This window comes from Streptopelia decaocto (assembly GCF_964273445.1).
Source record: "Streptopelia decaocto genome assembly, chromosome: 1".
Classification (NCBI taxonomy): Eukaryota; Metazoa; Chordata; class Aves; order Columbiformes; family Columbidae; genus Streptopelia; species Streptopelia decaocto.
Genome location: NC_138663.1, coordinates 57,240,690 through 57,263,601, shown reverse-complemented (window position 1 = coordinate 57,263,601; position 22,912 = coordinate 57,240,690). Strand labels below are relative to the sequence as shown.

Here is a 22,912-nt window from a genome sequence, read left to right as displayed (position 1 = left end):
CTCTGTCTGAGAGGCACAGAGTCTGGACCATTTCTTTGCTGTACCTTTCCATTTAACTTTTTTTATATTGTTTGAATAAATTACTTTTTTAAAGCACAGACATTTGAGAGTGTGCTACAGGAAACCTAGGGTCAAAATCAATGGCTGATATTTATGGTTTTACTGAGCTAGTTGTAGGAATGGTATGCAGAAAAGGCACAGGTTTATCATTTATGGCTATAGCTGCTAAGGTTGCTAATAAATTTTATATGTCCGATAAGTGAGAGGGTTGTACATGCGGGGAGGGGCAGACAGAACAGGTGACTCAAAATTGCCCAATGAGGTATTCCATGCCATCCATGTCATACGAAGCATGAAACTGGGAGATCACGAGGGTCTTGCTCTCTTTGTCCATGGCCGGCATCTGAAGAAGACCCTGTCTGTTCTCCTGCTTGCAGTCCTGATCCTGCTGTTGGTCTGTGCATCCCTGAACCCAGTCCCTCTTTACTGGGGAGTCCAGTCCAGGAGTCGATCCTGTAGCTGCTGGTGTCAGGATGTAGGCTTTGTATATTTTGCATTATATTCTCTTTTTGTGGGTTTTTTTTTGTGTTTTGTTTTGTTTTTTGTTTTTTTTAAACTTTCCAACTTGTAATTCTCTGCCCCTGTTCCTCCTTTCCTTAGTGGGGAGGGTGGGAGTTAATAGAGAGCATCTGCCACACTCGATTGTTGCCCTGCAATAAATGGTGACACCCCCCTCAGCCTCCTTTTCTCCAGGCTAAACAGCCCCAGTTCCCTCAGCTGCTCCTCATCAGACTTGTGCTCCAAACCTCTCACCAGCTTTGTTGCCCTTCTCTGAACTCTCTCCAGCACCTCAATGTCTTTCTTGGAGTGAAGGGCCCAAAACTGAACACAGGATTTGAGGGGCGACCTCAGCAGCATCCACTTCTCTCCCCGTCTACCCCAGTTCACATTTCTGTTGCTGGCTGTACCACACAACCATCACGATCGTGTGGTTGTATTAATAATACGAGTATTCATACTTAATTACATGTAACATAATTTATACTAGCATATTGAAACAAATAAACAGCAAAGTCAATTATACTGTTAAGCAGCCATTCTTTATTTTATCAGTGCTGGGGAACACTGGGGATCATCCTCCATAAGTTCTCCACTGACTGGATGTTCTTGCCTTGCTTATATTCACACAACTGTTACATATTCATTACAATTTTTGGAAATTCTTAACATACAATACATCTATACTAGGAAATAATTGCATAATCATGAAGTTAGTCTCAAGTTAGTTACAATTGATTGGTATCTTACTTACAATACATCTATTAATTGCAAGTCAAATATAAGCTAAACACTCTGCTCCTAAACAATGTATCACTTAGTCTTCTGTCTCCCTCTTGTCATGCAGAAGGATCTAAAACTTGAAAAGTATCCCCTCATTTTGCAGGTGGTCACAAAGCATCTATCATGTCAATGGGTTAATGGTGAGTAGGTCTTTTGTAACTTAATCACAGTACGCATTAATTTAGCAGCTTCTCTTCAGTATGAGTAATGCTGCATCAATAATACCGTAATGAGGGCTACCAAAAGAAAGCTAGAAACATTCCTTGTGAGAAAGGGTACACGACTGCTCACCACCAAGCACCACTACAGCACACAGCAGCCAAGGATGCTGATATTATTAAAGAATCCTCTTCACCCAAACTTGCGGCCTGATGACCTAACAAGTGGCACGTCTAAATGAAGCAGAGAGGTAAAATGCCTCTTGGCAGTGCTCAGGGAGGGGCAGAGCCACCACCGGGACAAGGATGAGCTATTGCTGGTGACTAAGGGACTTTGTCACCCCCAAGTTTGCCCCAGTTTCCCCCCAGTTTGGCACTCAGGACAGAAAATCGGTGCCTGCTCCACACTCGCACTCTCAAACCCCTTCGTGATGGACTGTGGTGCCTGGGCAGGGTGGAGGGGACGCAGCCCTGTTTGCGGTCCAGAGCAGGCACGGTGTGCCACGCTGTCCCCCTGCCCCGAGACACCCATTGCTGCTTCACCTCGGCTGCCCGTCCTCCCTGAGGACTGCCTGCCAAAGCTGAGTTCAAGTCTCACCAGGGACCAACCTCCAGCCATCCAGCCAGAAAGTGGGTGGATCAGTAGAATCCTGCTCTCAGCACAGGCAGAGACTGGGGGATGTTGCTGAGATTGTCCACATTTCTAGATCCAGTGTGGAAACTGTCCAACCCTCTCAACACAATGCACATTGGAGCCGTGCCAAGGAGAGAGGTTGGAAAATAAAGTTTTTCCTGTGTGTGAGTTTATACCAGGCAAGCTGGCACTCTCAAATTGGTTTTTACAGCATTTTTTGGCACCCTGTAAGGATTTAGCTACCACAACAGTGTTACTTACGAATAACACCCACACAAAGAATTACCTGGCAAAGTCACCCTATTTATGTATATTCTCACAGCTTGTCTGCTGAGCCCAATGTGCCTGGGCTCCACCTTGCTGTAATTAACTCTCAACAAGGCCAGCAGCATTTCAAAGGCATATCAGAAGACCTGATGGATACACTCCCCTCCCCTCCACCCCACCCCAGTCCAAATTTATTCCTCCGGGAAGATTTTTGGCGAGTAGATACAACCTACTTGCATGATACAATCCTATTAATCCTATTGCATGATGCAATCAGCAAGAACTCACCACCATGGCCCAAAAAAACCTCCGCTGTACCTGGAGACCGAGTGGACATGCACACTGCAGTGTGCACAGTGGGAACCCAACTCCTCTGAGTTCCCTCTGAACTCACCTGCTGCCCAGCAGGTGGGGACACGTAGCTGCACAGGTGGATCCTTTAAAATCCAGGTGCAGCTCCAAACTCCTGAGAGCACAGCCCTTATTTCCAGGGCTGGGCCACTCTTCAACTTTCTTTAATAAATACGAGAACCTCCAGGACAAATCTGCTACCCCATTGCCTGGCAGCATAAAACGTGAAATAATATGTTTTACATATTTAGAATTTTACAAAATATTTACAAAGCTGATACGGTTTGGAATTCTAAAAGCCAACTAATATACTGGTGAGGGAAGGGGATTTCCATAACGACTCCCCCTTTTCCCCGTTGCTCCCCAAAAACGGAGAAAAAGACCTGAGGGGGCGGGAACTTCCATGGGCTGCTCCGCCAGCTCAAACAGAACCCGGAAAAATCTGAGGCAGAAACTTTAAGTGTCGTGCTGGTTTACGCTGATTGGCCGGAGCGCTGGGCGGGCTGTGCGAGTCTCTATAAGGGCGGGTACAGCGGACAATCCCCTCAGTTGCGTGTTGCTGTGCAGCGGGTTGGTGTCTGTGCAGAAGCGGAACGCGGGTGCGCATCTCCGGTGGGTGCTACTCGGGTTTGGTCGCTCACTGCGGCGGGAGGCCGGTGCTGTTGGGGCGAGGAGAGGCCGGGGCGGGTCGGGCGCGGTGCTTGGCGCTCCTTCTCCTCCGTGCTGCCGGTCGGGCGGTGCGCTGCCCAGCGCTGTGATGGGCGCTGCGGGGAAGGGACCCTGGTGGGGTCGCTCTTCTCTTGGCGCTCCCTTTCCTCTGTGAGCGATGGCGTTTTCCTCCCACTGGTGCTGCCTGGCGGCTGCGCGATTTCGGACAGAGGAAGTAGGGGGGTTGTCTAATAACTAGGTGTGACGGGAGAAGCAGGGTGATGCAATTCATTGTTTCTCTGAGATCCACTCAGGGCAGGGAAACTGGTGCCCGGAGTGTGAGAGGAAACATGTAAACAGCAAAGTCAATGATACTGCTAAGTAGGCGTTCTTTAATTTATCGGCTCTGAAGATCATTCTCCATAAGTTCTTCAACAACTGGATGCTCTTGAGTTGCTTATATTCACACAACAATTACATATTCATTTCAGTTTTTAGAAATACTTAACATACAGGACATCTATACTAGGAAATAATTGCATAATCATGAAGATAGTATCAAGTTAGTTGTAATTGATTAGTTTCTTACTCACAATACATCTATTAATTGCTACTCAAATATAAACTAAACACTCTACTCCTAAACAATGTATCACTTAATACCCGGCGGTGCGCTGCCCGGAGGGTGCGGGGAAGGGACTCTGGCGGCCTCGCTCTCCTCTTGGCGCTCCTTCTCCTCCGTGCTTTCCTCCCTTTACTCCGTGCTGCCGGTCGGGCGGTGCGGGAAAGGGACCTTGGCGGGCTCGCTCTCCTCTTTGAGCTCCCTTTCCTCCGCGGGGGATGGCGTTTTCTTCCCCCTGCTGCCGATGGAGGAGCGGATGTTTGTGCCCCCCCCCCGTTGCCGCTGTCCTCCCAGCTGTGCCAGGGAGGGAGCTGTGATGAGCCAGTCGGTGTTGTGAACCATTACAGAAGAGGGCTCAGCCCTGGAGCCCGCTTTCCCATGCGGGGGCACTGCTGCCGGGGGTGGTACAGGGAGGGTGAGCGGTGGGAAGGGGGATGCTCCCGGCCAGCGAGTGCCTTGTGGCCGGTCTGGGCAGGGTGTGTGCAGGGTGGTGGGGAGGGTGCTGGGGGCCAAGGGCTGGTCCCTCAGATCACTGACTCTCTGTTTGTATCTCCAGGTGTTGGGAACTGTCTGCAGTGGCACAGGCAGAGCAGGGACAGGGTAGGGTTGTGCAGGCAACACCTTCCTGAGTCTGTGAGTCATCCAGGACTGGCTGTGGCTGATATTTGAGGCCCTGCTGGATATGCAGAGTTAGACATCTGGATCTGCTGTGTCTTCATTGTGTTCTCTGCAATCTGCCAAGACAAGGATAACGGTTGTGGTCATAGAACTGTGTCCAAGCTTGACTGGAAACAGATTTTGCCATCACTTATGATGCCTTGGAGACAAGACCATGTTTCCTCCCAGGAAGAACTGAAGCAGGCCTTGGATCCCCAGGGCAAAGGGGCATCCAGTCACCAAGAGATGCCAGGGAATGCAGGCAGAAGGGGGTGCAGGGCTCTGGGTGAGTACAGGCCCTTATCAAGTAGCCTGTCATAGCCCTCACCACACATCTATGCCTCTGGCAGCTCTCCTGTGGCTGACTGTCCCCTGGGGGGGGGGTCCCTTTTGCCTTCCTAGGCAGCAGGTGTGTGGGGTGGATCTGGGACCGCACAGTTGCTCACTACTGGGTGGCTTTTTCCTCCTCCAGGAAAGTGGTGCAGACACCATCCAGTGTATTTCGTGGTGCTGGCTGTGCTCGTGGCTTTGCTCCTGGCTTTGGCAGCGGCTGTTGCTGTGCTGTCAGGTAAGGGAGCAGCAGGTGCCTCTGTGCGGCCCCTCAGCACAGAGCCGTGTGCGCCAGGCTGGATGTGGCCCCTTCCCCTCCGGGCTGGGGCAGGTGTTGGTGTGTGAGGCCAAGGCTGCTGGGGTCAGACCCTCAGGCTGGCTGTTCCCCTACCCTGTCCAGAGGTGCTGGGGAGAGGCAGGGACACCCCCAGCTGTGCCCTGGGGCAGGCTGTTAACCCCTGGGGTGTGTCTCCCTGTGGGTCCCTGGCAGCAAATGGGGGATCCCCGTGGGAGGAGCTTGGGACTGCCCCCTTCCCTGCCCTATAGAGCTGTGTCCCCTGGTCTCTGTGGAACGGAGTCCTCTGACCTTCTCCCTTTCCCTCTCCAGCAGGAAGAGATGGAGCGAGTGCAGCTGCGGTGCTGGGCTGTCCTGATGACTGGGTTGGGTACCGCAGTGTCTGCTACTACCGCTCGAGAGAGGAGGGGAGCTGGGAGTGGAGCCAGGAGCGGTGCTCCTCGCTGGGGGCTTCACTGGCTGTGATCAAGAGGGAGTGGGAAATGGTGAGTGAGGGGCTCCTGTGGCAATGTGGGGGGTCTGGGTTGGGTGCAGACCTCAGGGTTGGTGCTGGGAGGCTGGCGATGCTTCTGGGACAGAGATGCAGTTCTGGTCTGTGGCCTCAGAGGGAGGGAGGCACAGGGTACAGTGTGGAGCCCAGGGAGCGTGTCCTCCCGCATGGAGCTCAGCGGGACCGCAAGCACAGCAGAGCTCCAGCAGAGCAGGACCAGCGTGTCTGGCCAGGCTGGGGAGCTCTTGCAGAAGCTGTGGAGCTTGGTGGAGCAGCTGTTGGGTGGGAGGTGCTGCTGTCTTAGGCCTCACGTGGGGCTGGGACAGGGACTCTGGGTGAGCAGCAGCTCCTGACTGTTGGCTTCTCTCTTTCCTCTCCAGGAGTTTCTATCAGACCTCAGGGGCAACATTGACTACTGGGTTGGGCTGCGCAGACAGGATGGGCACCTGGAGTGGGTGGACGGCAGCAGCTTCAACCACACGTGAGTCCCGTTGTGATCCAGAGTCACAGGTAGACCGTCCTGTGGTGGGACAGGCAGGGGCCTGGTGGGACGTGGGTGCAGGGACTGTCCCTTACAGGCAGCCCTTGTCCCCTCCAGGCGCTTATGGGGAGATCTGCTTCCCCAAGGGTACTGACGGTGTCATTGCTTATTCTTGCAGGATCCCTTTGAAGGGCCAAGGGTCTTGTTTCTTGCTGAATTACCATAATCTCTGGAGTTCAGACTGTTTCCAGACTCATCTTTTTCTCTGCAGCAAGGCCCAAGCCATCCCTGAGTCCAGGAAGAGTACACACTTGCCTGGGCATGGTGTGGGATTATTTTAAAGGGATACACGTACTTGTATTGAGTAGAGAAACGGTACAACTCACAATCCTGAGAGGGTAAATTTATAATACACTCACAATCCTGCACAGAATCTTACACGTGCTTATGTGGAAGCACGGGAGGAAAATACACTCGCGATTGTGCGAGGAAATAATTTGTACACATGCTAGTATTGAGCATGGAAATTATGCGTGCAAATGTGCACGGAAAGTAGATACGCTCGCAATCCTGTGAGGGTTAATTTTACTCACACATTCGGTGGCAAGGCAAGCAGAGTCTCGTTTTCCTTGCAGGCAACATCCCTGTACCCTGATTTTCCTTTCTCTAGAGGAAAAGCGCCCCTGTGGCCTTGACCAGGTGTTGGGGCTGCTCTCCCTGGAAATTTTGGGGCTGTTTAGCTGCAATAGTGGCAGGAAGCTCTGGCCCTGCTGACAGGTCGTACCTTGACAGCAAAAGCCCTGTGTGGTCATCAGTGGTTTGGTTTCCTGTTTCCCCCCTCCATGTCCCCAGCCCTGTGCCTTCCTGATTCTTCTGTGACATGGAGGTGCTAATTCGTGCTAAGATGTTTAATGGTTACAGGTATAACCAAATGAGGCACGGACTCTGAACTTGGAAAAGGGAAAGGTGGTTAAGTTCTATGTAAAAAGTTATGAAACTTGTTTAGGAAGTTATATTGATAGAGGGAACTAACATTGTAAGGGTTAAGCAACTATATAATAAGGGCCTACTAACAAGCTAACATTTTAAACCACATAATTAATATCTAGTTTAGAGCTGTATGTAACTAATTGTGCTAAAAAAAGCAGGACTTCATTAAATGCCGAGATAAGAAGTTTTCCAGCACCAGCTGCAACCTTGAGGAGACAAGATAGCCAAGATTTACAACAAAAAGGGGGCGCCAGTCTGGTTTCAGTTGGTTTGGTAGCTTGGGTTCCAGCCAGTTGCTCCTAATGAGCCAAAGATAAAAAGTCCACTGTGACGAAGCTGAAGGAGCCTTCATCCAAAGACCCCTACAGACCCTTCCTCAACAGGCGCAACAGGGGAGGGTCAAGGAGGGGAATATGTAAAGGGTTATCTGAGACTCATTTTAATAAAAAGCGGGAAAGGTCATGAATATGTATAGGCGTTTCTGGGGTCATTATGAATATGTAATACCATACTGTATTTAAGCACACTTCTTATTGTTAAAAGGGTGCGTGTTGGGCAGAGTGAATCCCCCGCGCACCCAAGCGCTGTTTTGCTTATGCTATAATGAACACATGTTTAAAGAATACAATTAAGGAATTGGATTAAACGTTGTTTATCCATAGGAAAAGTGTAAGTTATTTATTTCAGAGGTGTGGGAAACTACAGTGGGTCCATGGATTCCCTGACGGAGGGTATGGGAACAGAGATCAGCCTTGGGCATATTAAGGTTTCCCCATGAGGAAGATGGGAGTAAAGGAGTATCCGGAGATATTAAGGTGCACCTGTGAGAGAGAAGGGAGTAGGAGAGTAACATTGATGACAGCAAAATTAGCCAATGAGGTGTTACTGCTGTAACTTGTAACCAATAGTGAAGAGACACATGAATTGGTAAAACTGTATAAAAATGCACTTGTGGCAATAAATGGCATCTCAACCACGACATATGGTGACCCCGATTTGGTCCTGTATGAAGAAGGATCTGGCATGAAGAAGAGACAGCGGTGAAGCTGTGACAGCCGAAGATGAGCTGTGGAGATGGAGCCCGGTACAGCTGACAGAGCAGCAGGGGGGAGCTGCCGAAGATCCGGATCCTTGAAAAGACACCAGGCCAAGAGTTGGTGAACTACCAGAAAATGGCAGGGGTGGAACTTACCTAAAGAAGGGGGTACTAATATTATCTACATGGAAATGGCTTCTGAAGAAGTGGGGTATTAGCCTTCTGGAACTGACTTTACAAAGGACTATGTTACTATGGGGCAAAGCACTACCCAAAGATCCAAAGACTGAGAGGATTAAAAGAGCAATGGGAACAGGCAGAGACAGCGGAGGGGGGTGGCTTTCCTGGGCTAGACTTGGGAAAAAAAAGAGTGCACTGTTCCGAACCCCCCTGTTACTAATGATTCTCCAGCAGCGTTCAAGTCCGTGTTATCTGATGACTCAGACGAGGATCAGCAGCATTTTCTTGAAAAGTTAAAAGGAAAACGAGTATGTGTACGTGTTGCCCCGAGATCTGATAAAAACCATGAAGGACTCAAAGCAAAATTAGACCTATGCAATGTAACAGGTGTAGATCATTTAGGACGGAACAATGGGGATTCGTTGGACGGGGCAGGTATCCCCCAACTCTTGGAAGAGACACTAATTGGCACACCACAATTACAGGCAAGATTAGTTTCTGAAATCCTGAGGCAGTCAGCAGACCTTGCATATCAAGCTGTGATAAAGGTGCCTGAAACTGACAAAGCAGCCAAATAATTTACAACTGTTAATCAGGGTCCCAATGAGAATTACACGCAGTTTACTGACCACCTTCAAGAGGCCATCAATAAGCAGGTTGAAAACTTAGAAGCTAAGGAAGCACTAGTGTTGAAATTAGCAGTAGAGAATGCTAATGTTTGCTATCAATCTGTTAGTTGCGAGTTTTACAGTATATATATTGTGCTTCTGTGTGTTGCATCTCTGAAAATCAAGCAGCTTGTCAGGAATGTGAGTTAATTGTTTTACTGGTTGTTGTCAGAATTGTTTCTTTGTGGTATAAGTGTGCCATGAAACCTTCTCCCCACTTTTCCCACTCACGGCGCTGCAAGCAGCCCTGTGCTTCCCCCCCTCCCTCCCTCTTCTCATGGTTTTTACTTACGAGATGGGGTCGGAAATGACTGTTTTCAGTCGTTTCCTAAGTAATCAGTATTGGGAGGTGTTTTAATACATAGGAAAGCACTTGGAAATATGAGGAAGGAAGATCTTGTGAAATATTATGGTCAATGGTGGCTGCTGTGTAAGTTAGATGAATGGGAAAAGTGGCTGGAGGATAGAACCTTGAAGTCTAATACTTTGTTGCAATTATTGATGTTTTTAAGGCGAGCAGAGAAGAACAAATAAATCTCTACAAGACATCGTTAGATCATTACAGACAGTTTGACAGGTGGAACAGTTTGAACTTCGACAAGCTGAGAGAGAATTAACTGATAACGCACAGGTCCCAGTAAACTTGCTGAAGTCTGCAAGATGCTTTCCTCATTAACCTGTTTTCTTTGTGGGTATATCTGTTTAAGCATGTTGCAGTTTTAGTAGGTCTTTGTGTGGTACGGTGAGTTCACAGACTGTTAAATAATGAGAATCCATCGACTCAATATATGCGTTTTGTGATAATACAGAAGATCATGAGTGATTTGGTTCCTTACTGTGTGAATGTGATGGTGAAATTCTGTGTGTAGCAGCTGTTATTTTTCTTTCCAGCATGCTAGCTTTATTCCAGCATTCAGACTTGCGCAGCTCTGTGACAGGCTGTGTCTCATCTTGGTGTATTAAACTTGGCTCTTTTGTTTGCACAGGAGCTAAAGAATCCTGGTTTGGGGATAACAGTTGTAGCGCACCAGATGAGATGCTAATAAAAGCCTTGCCCAGTCCAGCTGCTGCAGTGGCGGGGGGGGCAGATGCCGATCGGGCTCCAGCGCACACTGACCTGTTTTGTCAGGGAGACCCAGCGGTACCTCTGCCCGGCTGAGCAGTGAGCGGCCCAAAGGTGCAATGCAAAAATCGAGATATTGTCTTGAATAAGTGTAACTGTGACCCATCTGCAGATTTGAACTTGGTGTTTGGTTTTCATATCTGAGCTCAGTATTTTAGTTTGCATATATATATATATATATATGTATATATATATGTTTGGTACCAAAATAATTTTGTTTAGGGAGATAATTACAAAATGGGAACCAGTTCCGCTGCTAAAATACCACCCTGCTCCCCCTTAGGATGCATCCTTACATATTAGAGTAATTTTAGGGAAATATTCTGAAAAAAGAAAACTTGAAATGATACTGTGTTCGAATGTGGCTTAAATGTGGAATTCTGAGGTTTAGTGCTGTATTGCAATTAATGTTGTTGTGCAGAACTGTGGAAAAAACTGGGCGAAGTATGGTACTGTAAGTTAATTTTCTAATTTTGAGACCAGAAAACAGTTTAAATTGTTCAACTCTGATGCACATTGGGGGAAAAAAAACCCATCAAACACAAAAAACAACAGCAAAAAAAACCCCAAACAACCAAACCAAACAAAAACAGAAACATACAAACCCTAAATGCTATGATGCATGTGAACTTGATATTGTATGAGGTTGTATTTAAAAGTTGCTAGAATATGAACTGATTTGGATCTAGGAAAATGGAATAATGGATTGATGTTTAATATGCCGGTTTTTGACATCTGTACATTTTAAAAGGTAAATGAAGCTAAGGAATGTAACTATTGCTGAGCTACTTGGAATTGCATACAAAGTGTATTATGGTTGGAATGAAATGGGCAAACAAAAAAGCAAAATATCCCTGGCCTGTGTTGTACAGTTTGAATATACATTTCAGCCCTGTGTGAAGCTGCAAGATAAACTCAGCTCATTGTAACTGAGAGTTTGCCAGAGCCTCCCGCTTCATACCAGCGATTACACCACCTGCGTGGCCTTGGCTACATCTGAACTGCAGCAAGAAGAGAAAAAAGGAAAAACCTGTGCCCTGGTTTTGTTAAAAACAAGTTTCTCTTCTAGCTATTTTGCCTGTCAGCTAAAGCCTTCATATTAGCTGCATTTTCCTGGAGAACCAGACCCATGTTTTGGTAAACATAGCAATGGAATGCAAACCTATTGATAAGCACAAATGGACATCTCGCAAGAGGGGCAACGAGAAACCGGTGACCAAGAAACTGACCAACTGTGTATAACATTCCATTCACGTGAATACTTCATATAAAAGTGGGAGATCACGAGGATCTTGTCCCTTTTGCCTTTGCTTTTTTCCCTTCTGCTTATGGCCGACATTAGGAGAGGACCTTGCTATTCTTCCCTGCGAACTGAGGCCTAGTGACAGACTGAATCCAGCTCCGGTTGGCTGCAGAGTCCAATCCAGGACTTTGGTGGCCGGCTCTGCAGTTGCTGAGACTTTCAAGATTGGTTTTGTATATTTTGTATTATTTTCTCTATTCTTATTAGTAGCATTAGTAAAACACTTTTAATTCTTCCAACTCTCTTCTCTCTGTCCTTCTTTCCCTCCCGATCGCCTGTCCTGCGTGGGAAGGGGGGAGAGGGAGGGGCAAAAAAGGGGAAGTGGGGGGGGAGAGGGGGTTAACAATACATCTGCCAGGGTTTTATTGTCACCCCGCAATCTTAACCCTTGACAACCTGGTTGCCCGCTGCCAAGCAGAGAAATGGGGGCTTTATTCCCCCCACTCTGTCTTTTTTTCATGAAGTGTTGTCATCCATCCTTGTTGTGGCACTGCGTGGCTTCTCGGCTTTGAATCAGGGGTTGTTGGTGTTTCTTTTTGCTTCAGTCTTGTTTCTTAGGTTCCAGCACATGTGGGGAGAGAGCTCATCATTTTACCTCCTTGCTGCAGTTGGTCTTTTCACAGTGGTCAGAGTGCTCAGTGCTTCTCTGGGTCAGACTGGTACTAATGTGGGTGTGGAGTGGAGCCAGGCTGGTTTGATGTGGAGATCTGCTTGTGCAAGTAAGGAATCGCCGAGGAAATTTTGAATGCTGTATTTCCACTAGTATTAACAGCCAATGTTTCGAGAAAGCAAACGCTACACTGACAGAACTGAAATAGGACTTCCATCTGGTAAGGGAAAACAATATCCAATAAATAGGACAGCCAAAGTGGGGTTAGAAACTTGGATGAATAAATTTATGACAACCTTACAAGCTGACTGCATTCAATTGGACTTGCAGATTTGTCTGCTTATAGCTACTACATAGAAACAACCTGTGGCTATTGTGGGACAGTATGGTGAGAATGCTAACAGACTGATATACCAATTGTTACTCTGATCAAGAAAGGTTATGCTTGTGTCATTAAAGGCCAAGGATCAAAGTGGATTCCCACGAAACGGGTCAAGCCTTGGCTGAGCAAAGACAACAAAGATTCAACAGATGCAGATGGACAGGAGGGAGAGAAGTTGTGAGGACTGTTTCAGATGTAAACGACGAATCCTAATTCAGTGTTATAGATGCAGACAGACCTGGTGATCTAGAAGCCTGTTAGCAAGCAGGTGGTGTCCCTTCTGTGGAGAATGGCAATTTGAGCAAACAGCAGGAGAGTAAAAAGGGCAATATTACATTACAAAGATGAGGTAAAATTATGAGACATTCCTACCATAGTATCTATTACACTCTTTCTCCTTGATCTAGCAGCTGGTAAAGCTTTTGGAGACATATCAAAGTTAAGCTGTTGGTCTCTTAAATAGGTTAATCTAAATTCTGAGATACTAATTCGATTACTAGTAGATGTTGATAGTATTAGGCAGGCTACTCTACAAAATCACTAGTGAAATAAATAACTTATGCTTTTTCTATGGATAAACAACGTTTAATCCAATTCCTTAATTGTATTCTTTAAACACGTGTTCATTATAGCATAAGCAAAACAGCGCTGGGTGCACGGGGGAGTCACTCCGCCCAACACGCACCCTTTTAACAATAAGAAGTGTGAATATGTAATACCATACTGTATTTAAGCATAATGACCCCAGAAACGCCTATATATATTCATGACCTTTCCTGCTTTTTTTTAAAATGAGTCTCAGATGACCATTTACATATCGCCTTCCTTGACTCTCCCCTGTTGCGCCTGCGCAATGTCACTTGGTGAATTTGAGGAAGGGTCTTTAGGGGTCTTTGGATGAAGGCTCCTTCAGCTTCGTCACAGTGGACTTTTTACCTTTGGCTCATTAGGAGCAACTGGCTGGAACCCAAGCTACCAAACCGACTGAAACCAGACTGGCGCCCCCTTTTTGCTGTAAATCTTGGCTATCTTGTCTCCTCAAGGTTGCAGCTGGTGCTGGAAAACTTCTTATCTCGGCATTTAATGAAGTCCTGCTTTTTTTAGCACAATTAGTTACATACAGCTCTAAACTAGATATTAATTATGTGGTTTAAAATGTTAGCTTGTTAGTAGGCCCTTATTATATAGTTCCTTAACCCTCAAAATGTTAGTTCCCTCTATCAATATAACTTCCTAAACAAATTTCATAACTTTTTACATAGAACTTAATCGTCTTTCCCTTTTCCAACTTCAGAGTCCATGCCTCATTTGGTTATACCTGTAAACATTAAACATCTTAGCACGAATCACAACTGCATTTTTCACACTAGGTCATGGTTGTGAAGACTTTGAGAGAATGTGTTGTATTAACTTCTATGATCATTCTGAATCTATTCATAGTACTTTAGATACTAAATGTAATAAATGGCTTTGCGTGATTCACATCCAATCGGAATGCTGAGTCCTTTATCGTTCCAACAGGTCTTTTTGGCAGGCAAGTCAAAAAAGACAGCCCTAGGCCTTTTTGAACTGGTGGCTCAGATGATTATTAAAATCAGATCACGTTGCATGGAATTAATGTCAAGAGACTGGGAAACGATTGTGCTTCCTGTGCAAAGGCATTATGCCTTCAGAGTGTGTCATGCAACAGGTACGCTATAGGAAGAACAAGGATTCCTTACTTTAGGGAAGAAAAAATATTTCTAATGAGGCTGAAAACCGAATGTTGTTTGAAGCTATTGAGCCTTCAAGGGAAATTGCTGTAGTACACTGTCCAGCTCATACCAAAGGATCCAGCAAAACTGAAAGGAGTAATCAGCAGATAGAACTGCAAAAACTGCCACATGCCAGAGTATATACAAGTGTGTTCTAGACATGAGGAATATTTTTTTTACAATGAGGGTGGTAAAATACTGGCCCAGGTTCCCCAGAAGAGTGATAGGTGCCCCATCCCTGGAAACATTCCAAGCCAGGCTGGACGGGGCTCTGAGCAAGCTGATGTAGTTGGAGATGTCCCTGCTCATTGCAGGGGGGTTGGACTAGATGAGCCTGGACCAAAAGGTGTGTGTGGACAGCACATGAATGGTGTGTGAAGAGCGGGTGCACAGCAGAGACTGTGAGGGCTGAAAAGCCCAAGCCACTTCTGTCTTGGGGTCCCTCTGCCTGAGAGGCACAGAGTCTGGACCATTTCTTTGCTCTACTTTTCCATTTCATTTGTTTTATATTGTTTGAATAAATTACTTTTTTAAAGCACAGACATTTGAGAGTGTGCTACAGGAAACCTAGGGTCAAAAGCAATGGCTAATATTTATGGTTTTACTGAGCTAATTGTAGGAATGCTATGCAGAAAAGGCACAGGTTTATCTTTTATTGCTGTAGCGGCCAAGATTGCCGATACATTTTGTACATCCGATAACTGAGAGGGTTGTAATTGCAGGGAGGGGCAGACAAAACAGGTGACCCAAAATTGCCCAATGAGGTATTCCATGCCATCCATGTCATACGAAGCATGAAACTGGGAGATCACGAGGGTGTTGCTCTCTTTGCCCATGGCCGGCATCTGAAGAAGACCCTGTCTGTTCTCCTGCTTGCAGTCCAAGTATTCATACTTAATTACATGTATCATAATTTATACTAGTATATTGAAACAAATAAACCGCAAAGTCAATTATACTGTTAAGCAGGCATTCTTCATTTTATCCGTGCTGGGGAACACTGGGCATCATCCTCCATAAGTTCTCCAGTGACTGGATGTTCTTGCCTTGCTGATATTCACACAACTGTTACATATTCATTACAATTTTTGGAAATTCTTAACATACAATACATCTATACTAGGTGTGGCGGAATGCAACCCCCCTCTCTCCCCCTCCCCCCCCTTCAGTTTGGAAGGAGTGGGCACATCTCCCTCTTTCTCTGCTACTTGAGGCTAACAGCTTGTTTTGTTTGGCCCCAGAGCACCCTGGCTAGGGCCATTATGAGAAGGGAGTGTCAAGGAGCCAGTGTGGGGGATGTTTTGGAGGCTTCAGGGGCACCCACTCCAGTGTGGGGGTGCAGAGAAGCTTCTAGAATGCCTACAAGTCAGATCTGATCAGCCAGTATAAAACCGGGATTCTCGTCGGCGACTCCGCCCATTGTCGCGGGTCCCTCGGAGCACGAGCTTGGCCACTGCCGCCGGGAGCCACGGGCCCCCCCCGCTCCCCGGGATGGAGACTCCGCTTGCCCTGCCGCCACGTGTGTAAGTGCGTGTATCTGTTTTAAAAATAATCCTGCACCGTGTTTGGCAAGTGTGTGCTTTCCCGGGACCCAGAGACGGCTCCGGCATTGTTTTGGTGCAGCCACGTGCATGCACACTGTGGACCGCCTGTTGTATTAGTTGCTGCCCCTTTAAATTATTTCCTCAACTGATATCCGAACCTGTATTTAAGTCACTTTTGGAGTGCTAAAACCCTGTTTCTCATTGGTTTAATAAAAGTTGTTTTGGACTCTGTTGTCACTTAAATTAACCTCGGGGTGCCTCCGTGTAATATTTCGTGACAATTTTGGCGTAGTCGGCAGGATATCAGAGATGGAGGAATTACTTAGAGGGTTGAGTAATATTTTTGCAGCAACTTGGCGTCTCGCGGTGTGTTTTGTTCTGGCCGTTTGCTTTAACTTAGCGCGGGCTGTGCGTACACTTGACTTCCAAAGAGAGGAAGAAGTTTTGCGGCAAAACAAGCGCGTGGGCTTTTTAAGCGAACGCCCCGCCGCTTCTCGACACTGAAAACAGTGTTGATGAAAGAGAGGATGTGCTCTCTTTCATTGAAATGGAGACGTGTACGTGCTTTATTTGTTTTGCCCCGTGTACCGGGGGTGATCGGATATCGTTAAGTGGTAGTTCGGATGCTTCCCCTCTCCCTGCCGAGGGATGCGGTACTGCTGGCTCTGGGACCGGTTCGTGGGAGCGGTACCGGCAACTCGGAGGGTCCGGCATAGCAAAGCCCGACCTCGCGAGTGCCGGCGACCGCTCCGGGACTGGCGGCACGAAACGGAGCAGCCTGAAAGGGCAGCTAGAAATGCATGTCCAGTGCGGGCGTGACCCGAAAAACGGAGGCAAACTTCTCCCCGTGAAGCTTCTGCCGCCGCTCCGCGCACCTCCCCCCGGCTGCCCCCCCCCCGCCACCGTTCCTGGCGACAAGTCCTGGCGGTGTGGGGCGGGATAGCCCGGCCTCGCGAGCGCCGGCAGGCAACCACCTTCCGGCGGCCCGCCTCCCCCCTCGCTGCGGGCGGGCGGGAGCGCCCCCCCCAACTCTTGCAAACTGAAGGTAAAAAAAAAAAAAAAGCCGCGGCTTGGGACCAGCGACCCCGCCCCGGCTCAGTGCTCTCTGAGGGTCAGAGGCAGCGCCCATTAGGACCCGGCAATGTGCCTCCGCGCTGCTGCTTACTAAAAGTAGCTGCTAATATTACTTGCTATCAAAAAAATTTACTGGCACCCCACTGCAGCTAAATGAGGCATTATGGAGGTCATTAATGATTTTGATAAAGAGTCAATAACACGCAACAACTCGATAAAGACCTGCCCCCAAAACAAAAGGTCCAAGAGATAGTTCCTGCTCAGAAACTTCTGAGCTAGTTCAACATGTTAGCTATGGAAGCCCGGTTCCGAAGGGACCGAGATCTGTTTTTGTGTTTTCTTGCAGAAGACCTGATGGATACACACCCCTCCCCTCCACCCCAGTCTGAATTAACTGAATTTATTCGTCCGGGAAGATTTTTAGCGAGTAGGTACAACCTACTTGCATGATACAATCCTATTAATCCTGTTACATGATGCAATCAGCAAGAACTCACCACCATGGCACAAAAAAACCTCCTCTTTACCTGAAGACCGAGTGGACATGCACACTGCAGTGTGCACAGTGGGAACCCAACTCCTCTGAGTTCCCTCTGAACTCACCTGCTGCCCAGCAGGTGGGGACACGTAGCTGCACAGGTGGATCCTTTATCCTCCATGGGCAGCTCCAAACTCCTGAGAGCACAGCCCTTATTTCCAGGGCTGGGCCACTCTTCAACTTTCTTTAATAAATACCAGAATCTCCAGGACAAATCTGCTACCCCATAGCATCGCAGCACAAAACGTGAAATAATACGTATTGACAAAGCTAATACGGTTTGGAACTCTAAAGTCCGACTAATACACTGGTGAGGGAACGGAATTTCGTAACGACTTCCCCTTTTCCCCACCAGCTCAAGCAGAGTCTGGAAAAAATCTGACGTAAAAAACTAGGCTGATTGGGCGGAGCGCTGGGCGGGCTGTGCGAGTCTATATAAGAGCGGGAACAGAGGAAACGCCCCTCAGTTGCGTGGTGCTGTCGGGGGGGGTTGGTGTGTGTCTGCAGAAGCGGAACGCAGGTGGGCCTCTCCGGTGGGTGCTACTCGGGTTTGGTCGCTCACTGCGGCGGGAGGCCGGTGCTGTCGGGGCGAGGAGAGGCCGGGGCGGGTCGGGCGCGGTGCTTGGCGCTCCTTCTCCTCCGTGCTGCCGGTCGGGCGGTGCGCTGCCCAGCGCTGTGATGGGCGCTGCGGGGAAGGGACCCTGGTGGGGTCGCTCTTCTCTAGGCGCTGCCTTTCCTCCGTGGGGAATGGCGTTTTCTTCCTCCGGTGCCGATGGAGGAGCGGCTGTTTGTACCCCTCCCCCCCACCACGTTGCCGCTGTCCTCCCAGTGGTGGTACAGGGAGGGTGAGCGGTGGGAAGGGGGATGCTCCCAGCCAGCGAGTGCCTGTGGCCGGTCTGGGCAGGGAGTGTGCAGGGTGCTGGGGAGAGGAGAGGCCGGGCCGGGTCGGGGAGACGACGACGAGCGGCGGGTCGGGAGTGGTACTTGGCGCTCCTTCTCCTCCGTGCTTTCCTCCCTTTCCTCCGTGCTGCCGGTCGGGCGGTGCGCTGCCCGGCGCAGTGGTGGCCGGTGCAGGAAAGGGACCTTGGCGGGCTCGCTCTCCTCTTTGAGCTCCCTTTCCTCCGCGGGTGATGGCGTTTTCTTCCCCCTGCTGCCGATGGAGGAGCGGATGTTTGTGCCCCCCCCGTTGCCGCTGTCCTCCCAGCTGTTCCAGGGAGAGAGCTGTGATGTCGGTGTTGTGAACCATTGCAGAAGAGGGCTCAGCCCTGGAGCCCGCTTTCCCATGCGGGGGCACTGCTGCCGGGGGTGGTACAGGGAGGGTGAGCGGTGGGAAGGGGGATGCTCCCGGCCAGCGAGTGCCTTGTGGCCGGTCTGGGCAGGGTGTGTGCAGGGTGGTGGGGAGGGTGCTGGGGGCCAAGGGCTGGTCCCTCAGATCACTGACTCTCTGTTTGTATCTCCAGGTGTTGGGAACTGTCTGCACTGGCACAGGCAGAGGAGGGACAGGCAACACCTTCCTGAGCCTGTGAGTCATCCAGGACTGGCTGTGGCTGATATTTGAGGCCCTAGGGTGGCCCTGCTGGATATGCAGAGTTAGACATCTGGGTCTGCTGCGTCTACATTGTGTTCTCTGCAATCTGCCAAGACAAGGATAACGGTTCTGGTCATAGAACTGTGTCCAAACTTGACTGGAAACAGGTTTTGCCATCACTTATGATGACTTGGACACAAGACCATGTTTTCTCCCAGGAAGAACTGAAGCAGGCCTTGGATCCCCAGGGCAAAGGGGCGTCCATTCACCAAGAGATGCCAGGGAATGCAGGCAGAAGGGCGTGCAGGGCTCTGGGTGAGTACAGGCCCTTATCAAGTAGCCTGTAGCAGCCCTCACCACACATCTATGCCTCTGGCAGCTCTCCTATGGCTGACTGTCCCTTGGGGGGGGTCCCTTCTGCCTTCCTAGGCAGCAGGTGTTGGGGCTGGTGGATCTGGGACCGCACAGTTGCTTACTACTGGTGGCTTTTTCCTCCTCCAGGTAAGTGGTGCAGACACCATCCAGTGAATTTCATGGTGCTGGCTGTGCTCATGGCTTTGGTCCTGTGTTTGGCAGCAGCTGTTGCTGTGCTGTCAGGTAAGGGAGCAGCAGGTGCCTCTGTGCGGCCCCTCAGCACAGAGCCGTGTGCGCCAGGCTGGATGTGGCCCCTTCCTCTCTGGGCTGGGGCAGGTGTTGGTGTGTGAGGCCAAGGCTGGTGGGGTCAGACCCTCAGGCTGGCTGTTCCCCTGCCCTGTCCAGAGGTGCTGGGGAGGGGCAGGGACACCCCCAGCTGTGCCCTGGGGCAGGCTGTTAACCCCTGGGGTGTCTGTCTGTGTGGGTCCCTGGCAGTAAATGGGGGATCCCCGTGGGGGGAGCTTGGGACTGCCCCCTTCCCTGCCCCATGGAGCTGTGTCCCCTGGTCCCTGTGGAACAGAGTCCTCTGACCTTCTCCCCTTCCTTCTCCAGTAGGAAGAGATGGAGCGAGTGCAGCTGTGGTGCTGGGCTGTCCTGATGACTGGGTTGGGTACCACAATGTCTGCTACTACCGCTCGAGAGAGGAGGGGAGCTGGGAGTGGAGCCGGGAGCGGTGCTCCTCACTGGGGGCTTCACTGGCTGTGATCAAGAGGGAGTGGGAAATGGTGAGTGAGGGGCTCCTGTGGCAATGTGGGGGTCTGGGTTGGGTGCAGACCTCAGGGTTGGTGCTGGGAGGCTGGCGGTGCTTCTAGGGACAGAGATGCAGTTCTGGCCTGTGGCCTCAGAGGGAGGGAGGCACAGGGTACAGTGTGGAGCCCAGGGAGCGTGTCCTCCCGCATGGAGCTCAGCGGGACCGCAAGCACAGCAGAGCTCCAGCAGAGCAGGACCAGCGTGTCTGGCCAGGCTGGGGAGCTCTTGCAGAAGCTGTGGAGCTTGGTGGAGCAGCTGTTGGGTGGGAGGTGCTGCTGTCTTGGGCCTCACGTGGGGCTGGGACAGGACTCTGGGTGAGCAGCAGCTCCTGACTGTTGGCTTCTCTCTTTCCTCTCCAGGAGTTTCTATCAGACCTCAGGGGCAACATTGACTACTGGGTTGGGCTGCGCAGACAGGATGGGCGCCCGGAGTGGGTGGACGGCAGCAGCTTCAATGACACGTGAGTCCCTTTGCGATCCAGGGTCGCGGGGAGCCCGTCCTGTGGTGGGACGGGCAGGGGCCTGGTGGGACCAGGCTGCAGGCACTGTCCCTTAGAGGCAGCCCTTGTCCCCTCCAGGCACTTATGGGGAGAGCTGCTTCCCTAAGGGTACTGAGGGTGTCATTGCTTACTCTTGCAGGATCACTCTGAAGGGCCGAGGGTCTTGCTTCTTGCTGAATGACCATCATCTCTGGAGTTCAAACTGTTTCCAGACCCATCATTATCTCTGCAGCAAGGCATAAGCTGTGATGTCAAATAGTTGATGGGGAGAAAGGACATTCTTCGTGCTGGGAACTCCACAACTTTGCCATTTCTCGTAGCACAGAAAGGTTTGGGAATTGCCTTCTCAGCTGCAGGTCTGTGGTGCTGCTGGTCTCAGGAACCTCTCACTGCCAGTTCTCTGAGGAACCTGCAGGTGTGGAAGGCATCAGGGACACTGTGACTGTGTGAACTGAGATCTCAAGCACAGAACTGGTTTCTTTCTCCTGGGAACACCCCAGTGCTCATCTTGCTTTTCTAACAATTCACCTCTATCTGCTTTTGCGCCATGGTGATGGAGCTGAAGGTGCTGCTGCCAGATGAGATGGGTACAGAGAGCCTGGCTGAGGTCCCTGGCCCTTTGCCAGAGTGTGAAGTGGACTCTGTGTGGCACACATGACCAGGACAGACCTTGTTGCTATTTTTCTACTGTTTTTTTTCTTAAAACATGCTGTCACGGAGGCACCCCGAGGTTCATTTAAGGGACAACGGGGCCAAAACAGCTTTTATTAAACCAGTGAGAAAGACAGGGTTTTAGCACTCCAAAAGTTACTTGAATACAGGTTGGGATATCACTTGAGGAAAATTACTAATGGACACCAACTAATATAACAGGAGGTCCACAGTGTGCATGCACGTGGCTTCACCCAAAACAATACGGGAGCCATCCCCAGTCCAGGAAGAGTACACACTTGCTTGGACATGGTGTGGGATTATTTTAAAGGGATAGACGTATTGAGTATAGAAAGCGTACACTCGCAATCCTGCGAGGGTTAATTTTACTCACACGCGGCGTCAAGGCAAGCGGAGTCTCGTTTTCCTTGCAGGCAACATCCCTGTACCCTGATTTTCCTTTCTCTAGAGGAAAAGTGCCCCTGTGGCCTTGACCAGGTGTTGGGGCTGCTCTCCCTGGCAACTTTGGGGCTGTTTAGCTGCAATAGTGGCAGGAAGCTGTGGCCCTGCTGACAGTTCACACCTTGACAGCAAAAGCCCTGCGTGGTCATCAGTCGTTTGGTTTCCTGTTTCCCCCTCCATGTCCCCAGCCCTGTGCCTTCCCGATTCTTCTGTGACATGGAGGTATGAAAAATGCAGTTGTGTTTCTTGCTAAGATGTTTAATGTTTACAGGTATAACCAAATGAGGCACGGACTCTGAGCTTGGAAAAGGGAAAGGTGGTTAAGTTCTATGTAAAAAGTTATGAAACTTGTTTAGGAAGTTATATTGATAGAGGAAACTAACATTGTAAGGGTTAAGCAACTATATAATAAGGGCCTACTAACAAGCTAACATTTTAAATCACATAATTAATATCTAGTTTAGAGCTGTATGTAACTAATTGTGCTAAAAGAAGCAGGACTTCATTAAATGCCGAGATAAGAAGTTTTACAGCACCAGCTGCAACCTTGAGGAGACAAGATAGCCAAGATTTAGAGCAAAAAGGGGGCACCAGTCTGGTTTCAGTCGGTTTGGTAGCTTGGGTTCCAGCCAGTTGCTCCTAATGAGCCAAAGGTAAAAAGTCCACTGTGACAAAGCTGAAGGAGCCTTCATCCAAAGACCCCTAAAGACCCTTCCTCAACAGGCGCAACAGGGGAGGGTCAAGGAGGGGAATATGTAAAGGGTTATCTGAGACTCATTTTAATAAAAAGCGGGAAAGGTCATGAATATGTATAGGTGTTTCTGGGGTCATTATGAATATGTAATACCATACTGTATTTAAGCACACTTCTTATTGTTAAAAGGGTGCGTGATGGGCAGAGTGAATCCCGCGCGCACCCAGTGCTGTTTTGCTTATGCTCTAATGAACACGTGTTTAAAGAATACAATTAAGGAATTGGATTAAACGTTGTTTATCCATAGAAAAAAGCGTAAGTTATTTATTTCAGAGGTGTGGGAAACTACGGTGGGTCCATGGATTCCCTGACGGAGGGTATGGGAACAGAGATCAGCCTTGGGCATATTAAGGTTTCCCCAGGAGGAAGATGGGAGTA

At 49.3% G+C, this 22,912-nt stretch overlaps 2 protein-coding genes and 1 long non-coding RNA gene across 4 annotated transcripts in view; 2 read left to right on the top strand and 1 right to left on the bottom strand.

Annotated features, from left to right (window-relative positions):
• Positions 1-556: 556 nt before the first annotated feature.
• On the bottom strand, positions 557-17,769 carry LOC309442402. Its single transcript, XR_014184603.1, has 2 exons — positions 17,290-17,769; positions 557-2,546 (listed from the first exon to the last, which is right to left on the bottom strand). It is a non-coding gene; the product is annotated as an uncharacterized lncRNA (long non-coding RNA).
• LOC309442392 (C-type lectin domain family 2 member B-like) lies at positions 3,141-22,582 on the top strand. Its single transcript, XM_082058224.1, has 7 exons — positions 3,141-3,363; positions 4,868-4,964; positions 5,151-5,246; positions 5,616-5,788; positions 6,174-6,274; positions 6,453-6,641; positions 21,668-22,582. The coding sequence occupies exons 2-6, from the start codon at positions 4,925-4,927 to the stop codon at positions 6,613-6,615; spliced, it is 573 nt and encodes a 190-aa protein (XP_081914350.1). The 5' UTR covers positions 3,141-3,363; positions 4,868-4,924; the 3' UTR covers positions 6,616-6,641; positions 21,668-22,582.
• The window catches only part of LOC309442373 (C-type lectin domain family 2 member B-like), a 60,084-nt gene continuing 55,153 nt past the window's right edge, over positions 17,982-22,912 (top strand). Inside the window, exons 1-6 of one of the 2 annotated variants that reach the window (XM_082058167.1) lie at positions 17,982-17,996; positions 18,937-19,319; positions 19,506-19,601; positions 19,971-20,143; positions 20,528-20,628; positions 20,807-21,652. In XM_082058167.1, the coding sequence (XP_081914293.1) occupies positions 19,187-19,319; positions 19,506-19,601; positions 19,971-20,143; positions 20,528-20,628; positions 20,807-20,909 (606 nt within the window). In that variant the 5' untranslated portion in view covers positions 17,982-17,996; positions 18,937-19,186 and the 3' untranslated portion in view covers positions 20,910-21,652. Of the gene's footprint in view, positions 17,997-18,936; positions 19,320-19,505; positions 19,602-19,970; positions 20,144-20,527; positions 20,629-20,806; positions 21,653-22,912 lie in introns of those variants that run through there. The other variant, XM_082058165.1, reaches the window with a different exon arrangement.